Source organism: Plasmodium gaboni, chromosome 6 (assembly GCF_001602025.1).
Source record: "Plasmodium gaboni strain SY75 chromosome 6, whole genome shotgun sequence".
Taxonomy (NCBI): domain Eukaryota; phylum Apicomplexa; class Aconoidasida; order Haemosporida; family Plasmodiidae; genus Plasmodium; species Plasmodium gaboni.
In genome coordinates this window covers 322955-330179 of record NC_031486.1, presented here as the reverse complement: position 1 = coordinate 330179, position 7225 = coordinate 322955, and the positions used below count along the sequence as shown (strand labels likewise).

The 7225-nt window shown below is 21.5% G+C and overlaps 1 protein-coding gene across 1 annotated transcript; it reads right to left on the bottom strand.

Annotated features, from left to right (window-relative positions):
- Positions 1 to 115: 115 nt before the first annotated feature.
- PGSY75_0609700 (hypothetical protein) lies at positions 116 to 5759 on the bottom strand (the record flags this gene model as incomplete). Its single annotated transcript, XM_018784679.1, has 2 exons — positions 116 to 5313; positions 5462 to 5759. Coding segments are annotated over 2 exons (5496 nt in total), but the record flags the coding sequence as incomplete, so codon positions are not given.
- Positions 5760 to 7225: the final 1466 nt, after the last annotated feature.

Genomic DNA, 7225 nt, shown 5'->3' with positions numbered 1-7225 from the left:
AAAAAAAAAAAAAAAAAAAAAAAAAAAATATATATATGAATATATTAATATAAATATATATATATATATATATATATATATATAACCACATGAAAATGTGTCCATTAATTTTTACCTTTTCTGAATATGTTGCATCACACAACTCGCAGTGGTATTTATAAGTACAATAAATAAAAAGATAATAACATATATGAACATATCTTTGACATATGTTACATGTTCTTGTAAAAAAATTAAAAGCATGTTTACAATATGGGCAACTTCCTAATAGTTGGGTATTTTTATATGCATATTTCGATGAATTTAAATATGCATCACGATTAATTTTACTCATAACATTATCTTCTAATTTATTTCTTCTATTATTATTTTCATTATTTTTATCATTATTATGAAGCTCATAAAACGTTTCTAAATGGTAATTCGTTTTGTTCCTACTAAATTGAATACGTTTTAAATTTTCATCGATAATGTAATAATTTCTTTTTTTTTTTTCATAATTTAATAAATATACATGTAAACAATCATTCTTAGATGATATATCTTCTAGTGCACATTTTATTTTATTTGAAGTCGTCGGTTCTGATGATAAAAGTTTATTCCCATCTTCTATACTACTGCCATGCAGAACAATAGAATTATTACGATTTTCAAAGTTGAACGGGTCACATTCTAAATTATCATCACCATCATTTTTAATAGTATCACCATTTTTAAAAGTATCATCATTTTTAATATCACCTTCACTTTTATTATCACCTTCACTTTTATTATCACCTTCAATTTTATTATCACCTTCACTTTTATTATCACCTTCAATTTTATTATCACCCTCATTTTTAATATCATCACCTTCACTTTTAATATTATCCTTATTTTCTATCAATAACTCGTCACCCACAAAAGGCACCGATTTTTGAGCACCCTCAGGATCACCCCCCTTCAACATATTATTACAAAACATTTTTGTCTCGTCACTATTTACATCATATCGAATAACCATCGAAGGGTCATCAAACAATGATTCATACTTCTCCTCTGATATTAATGAAAAGTCTATGGACGAACTTTTTAAAAAACCATTAAATTTTACTGTTGAAGAAAAAATATTAAAATTACTTGTCGTGTATATATAATATCCCCACTCAGGAGAAAAATATGATATACATTTTTCAAAATTTAATTGATAATTATTTATTTGAGCAAATTTATGACTCTTATAACATGTGGAATATATAAGAAAATTGTTTTTTGAAAGCTCATATATCTGGTTCAATAACATTTTATTATTATCTTGTGCATTTTCTTTTTTTATACCTTTCGTTTTAAAAGATTCATATTTCCCTTTATCTTCATAAGGAAATAACAAAAAATAAAATTCACACATCTTTTGAACATAAAATAAACATCCTCGAACAAACAAACGTTTTATAAATTTCCTTAAAACATATTGTAATAGCTTTGTATTTACTACAATACGACATAATATAGAATATAATATTAATATAAGTGATGAATTCTCAATATATCTATAATGTTTATATTCATTTATCATTAATAAAATTTTACATATTGTTATATTCCTTACATTCGTTTTTAATACATTTTTTAATTCATCCATAGTTATTTCTGAACTATCCAAATTTAAATAAAAATCAACATACTTATAATTATCTTTTAATTTCTTATATTTTAAAATACAATAACTTCTAACAAAATTTTTTATATAATCACTATTACGTATACATACTTTTAATGCTTTTGTATATTTTTTCTCTTGAATATACTTTAAACTAATATTAAGCAAAGATTTCATTAAGCATATTTTATATTTAATATATGTTATATTTATTGGATTTCTTGACATATTACTATTATTATTATTACATGATGACATATAATTTTTATTTCTAAATTCTTTTAATTCTTCTTTTATTCCATGCTTATAAAATTTCTCTATAATATATATTTCATAAGGAGTTAAAGGACAAATATATTTATAATATTTCTTTCCTACATTCATTTCTTCTTCTTTATTCATTTTATCATATGTCTCATCATAATAACTTCTTTGATAACTATCATCCTCTTTTGATATAATAGCATTTGAATATTCTGAAACAAGTTCATCTTTATGATATATAATAGACGAATCATTCTCACTACATGGAAAAACATCTTTATGTATACACTTTCTTTCTTCCTTATTATATACATTTTTTTCAAATGGTTCATCATCTATTTTATTTTTTTTTTTTAAATTTTTTTTAAAATGTTGTTTGTTCTCTTCCTCCTCTTCATCTAACACATTTTTATACTTATTAAATGTAAAATCACTCACGTCTGACTTTTTTTCATATTTTATATTAACAACAGAATTACTACCATCCGAATTTATCTGATCCACATAACCATCTGTTTCTTCATGTTCATTAGGAATAACATGTATGATTTTTTTATTATCCCAATTCAAATATAACCCATCTCCAACTTTATCACATTTATTATAATCATCCTTTTCAATTTTGTAATCCTCACCTGAATCCTCTTTCACACATTTATAATCTTCTCCATCTATATAATCTTTCACATGTTCATCACCTATAATATCTTCTGAACTTTTGTCACTATCATAATACTCCTTATATTTTTTACAATAATACTCATTCATTAACTGGTTTTGTTTTATATAATCATCCATCTCTTTTTCAATAACCGTTTTTTGTTTGACCCTTTTAAGTTCCTCTTTAATTTCATTATAAAAACTCTTTTGCTCTGAATATTCTTTTTTTTTTATTAACTCATTATATTTCTCTTTTACTATATCTATATCATATTTATTATTCTTTTTCTCATCACCCCATAATAAATTCAAACTAGCATCATTTTGATACTGTTGTGTTTTATCTATATCTTTATATGTTAATTCGGTTTTTTCCTTTCCTCTATTTTTAATATTTTCAACTAACTCCATTCTCTCTTTGTCACTCAAATTAAGTTTCGATGAAATCGTATCAACAAACTTGTCAATAAATTCATGTTCGAATTTGTCTTTAAATTCGTTCACAATGAAATTTATATATTTTTCTTTATTATTTTCTTTATTATTCTCATTATTATATATTAACCTATCACCCTTTTCTATATTATCTGAAAACATATTAGTAGAACCTTTTAATTTTATTTCTTCTTTTTTATTATTACTAAATACATCTTTCATGCTGTTATCTTTTCCCCCTTTCCCGAAATAAAAGTCATCATTTCTTTTGTTTTCCTCACCACTTGATTTATCCTTTTCATCGGAAAAATGGAAATAAAAAGATCCATTAGGATTTATTTCATCAAAATTAACAAAATTGTTATTATTTATAATATCATCTTTACTTTTATTTGTATATTTATTTGTATATTTATTTATATTCTTATTTTTCATTTCATCAACTTCAGACGAACTATCAGATGTCACATTTACATCTTTTTTTTTTTTATTATTTCCTACAAAAAAATCATCATCACATGAATCTGGTAAATCCTTCTCTTCCAAACCTTTGGAATTTGAAAAATGTGGTGTAAAATCATTTGAATTTTCCCCATCGAACTGGAAAAAATCTTTACTATTACTATTACTATTACTAATATTATTAATATTAATATTATTATTATTATTCACCTTTCTTTTTTCCTCCTTTTTGTAATTCTTTTTTCTTTCCTTTTCTTTCATCTCATCACTAAATTTACTAAACCTCTTCTTCATTTCTTCAATTTCTATATTGAACTCACTACAACGATCTGCAATGTTTTTTTTTTCTTCTCCTCCAATATCATTATTGTATTTAAAAAATATATCTTTCTCGTCATCTTTTTTTTTCTCATGGTCAATATAAATATTGTTTTTTGTTCGGTTTTTGCCTTTTTCCAATGATCTGCTACCTAGCTCTTTCCCATTCTTATCATATATTTTTTTCATTTCGTCACTTTCGGAATTTTCATCTGGAGAATTTATAACCACTGGTTTTTTCAAACCCTTATATTTAATTTGTATCTTATTATCTTCATACTTTTTCTTTTTTAAATGTAAGTTTTCATTTTTCTTCTCACTATTGGAACTATAATTATTATTTATATTATTATCGCTCTGGTCATAACTATCATCACCACTTTTACTATTATTATTATTATCAATATCTTCGTATGATTCACTTTCATCTTTGTCAGAGCTTGTATTATATTTCTTCTTCTTTTTCTTCTCTTTCTTCTCTTTCTTCTCTTTCCTATTACCCATATCGCCATAAACAAAATCACCCATCAAAACAGACTTCTTTTCTTTCATAACCAAATCAGCAGAACGACTAGACACGTATAACCGTATCTCTGTTATTAAAAAAGAAATGTATACATAATTATTATCATAACGTTTCTTCTCCTTTTCTAACCCTGTAATGCTTTTAGCATCCTTCTTTTTTCCCTTATCATTTGAAATATTATATCCCTTTTCTTCTATTATATTATTTTCATGACCACCACCCTCCTCGGGCTGTATTCCTATACATAAGGGTAACTGCCTATTATTATCAATAAAGAAATTTGTGGGATATAACAAAGTGTTATAAAATATTAAATAAGAATTTTTAATCACTCTTAAAAAATAATTATCATCTCCTGATAATATCACATATATTAAATCAATAGTTAAATTAAATATAATCGATATATTTATCCAATAATGTTTTTTTATAAGAACACTCTTCAAATGAGCTATAGGAAAAGTATCAAACTGATATTTCTTATCTTTAAAATTGATAACAAAGAAACATTCTTCTTTTTCATTATCAATAACGAGACAAATATTCCATTCACATGATTTGCCCTTTTGTATTAAACATATACATTTCTTTTTATTACCCTTAGAATTTATATAACTACTATATTCTTCTTCATCATCTTCATTGTTATCTTCATTTTCATCTTCACTGGATTGTACATATTTTTTTTTTTTTTTATTACTTTTTTTTTTTTTTTTCTCTCCTTTCTTGTCAAAAAGGGATTCATGTATTCCTATCCACATTTCAAAGGTAAAACCTTCATTGTTATCATTTGTTAGGTTTTTGAAAATCTCTTTTTTTATAAGTATACTTTTTTCATTCATACTATAATTTCCACCTAATAGTTCTAGGCAACTATCAGACTCGATTTCTATATAACAATTTGACTTCCCGCTTAATTTTATGCAATAGTTTCCATTTAATTGTTTCCCTCTCTCATCTTTATTAATTATGAGTTCGTTCCTTTCAAACTGGTAGTACCACACTCGGTCTAAAAAAAATAATCATAAATAATAAATAAAAAATAATAAATAAAAAATAAAAAATAATAATATAATATAATATATATATATATATATATATACATATATATATATTTATTTATTTATTTATTTATTTATTTATTTATTCATTTTTACCTGACTGGTCATAATTTTTTATATAGGCTAATCTATTACATCCTGAAGTGTCACTTAAAATATTTGCAGTTCCTTCCGTACAACGATAATAAGAAACTAACCCAAGGGGATTTCTACAAAATAGTTTCTTACCATTATCAGTTGTTATATTGTATGGATTTGTTAATTTCACAAGAGAATTTTCATCATATGGGTAATAATTATTATTATTATTATTATTGTTGTTATCTGTTGAATTTAAAGATTTTTTAAAATAACCTTGTAACAAGAAACTATTTTTTTTTTTTTTCTTTTCCATTTTATCTAAAGTTTGTTTTAATAAAATGGTATTTAAAAAAATATATTTATCAATAATATTCTGTTCAATATGTGAATTTTTATTTAATAAATTATGTTTTATATAATTTATTGATGTATTACTAATATTAATATTATCTATTAATAATGGACCTTGCAAATTATTACTATTATAATTACAACAAGTTTCCAATTTTTCAAAATCATATACTAGTCGATATAAGTCAATCAATTGTATGAATTTATTTTCATCTATATTTAATTCTTTCAATTTTTTTTTTTTTTCACTATCAAATGATAGTTGACTTGTTCCTTTCTCATTTGTCAAACTGATAGTATTATAATTCTTTTCTTTTTTACTTTTATTATTAATTTGGTTATTATAATATTCTTTTTTTGTCTTTTGTATATAATAAAAATATTTCTGTCTTCTTAAGTTATCAAATATATTATTCTTCCTTTTTTTTTTTCTTATTATATTATTATAATTATTCTTATATTTACTATTAAAATAATATATATTCTTTCTTTCTTGTTCTTTTAAAGACACAAAAACAAATATTCTTTTTCTTTCTATTATGTTTTTATAATAATAATATTCTCCTCTACTTGCAATCAATCCTGTTCTATTCTTTCTATTATTTTCTATTAAATTCGGATAATCTTCATGGAACAAATTCTATACAATCATAATAATAATTATAATGATTATTATTATATTATATATGCATAGATAAATATAAATATATATATATATACAATATTATTACAAAAAAAAAAAATAAAATAAATAAATATTCACATATATATATTATATTATATATATATATATTTATTTATTATATTTACATTTTTTTGAAAAATTCAAAAAAACATTGCTAACAAATTTTATATAAATTAAGAGAAGATTTCGGAGTAAAAAGGAAAAAAAAAAAAAAATATATATATATACAAATATTATATATAATATATATTTATATATATTTGTGAATATATAAAACAACAACAAATCAAAATTTATTATTTTAAAAAATTAAAAAATATATATATAATGATATATATAAATATATAGGTGTATAAAAATCAAAAAAAAAAAATATATATATATAATATTTTATTTGTCATTTAAATATTTTTCATATAAAATTAAAATTATAAAAAAAATAAAAATAAAATGAAATAAAATAAAATAAAATAACATCATTAAAAAATATATATATATAAATATAAAATATTATATATATATTATTTTATATGCGTATGAAAGAAACGAATTCTTTTTCCTTCAATGAATACAAATTTTTTTTACGACATGCATACAAAATTAAAAAAAAAAAAATAAAATAAATAGTATTAATATATATATATATATAATATAATATATATGTAAGTATTTTTTTTTTTTTTTTTTTTTTTTTTTTTTTTTCTTTTTTAAAAAATATTTTTTGTAATAATCATTTTTTTTTT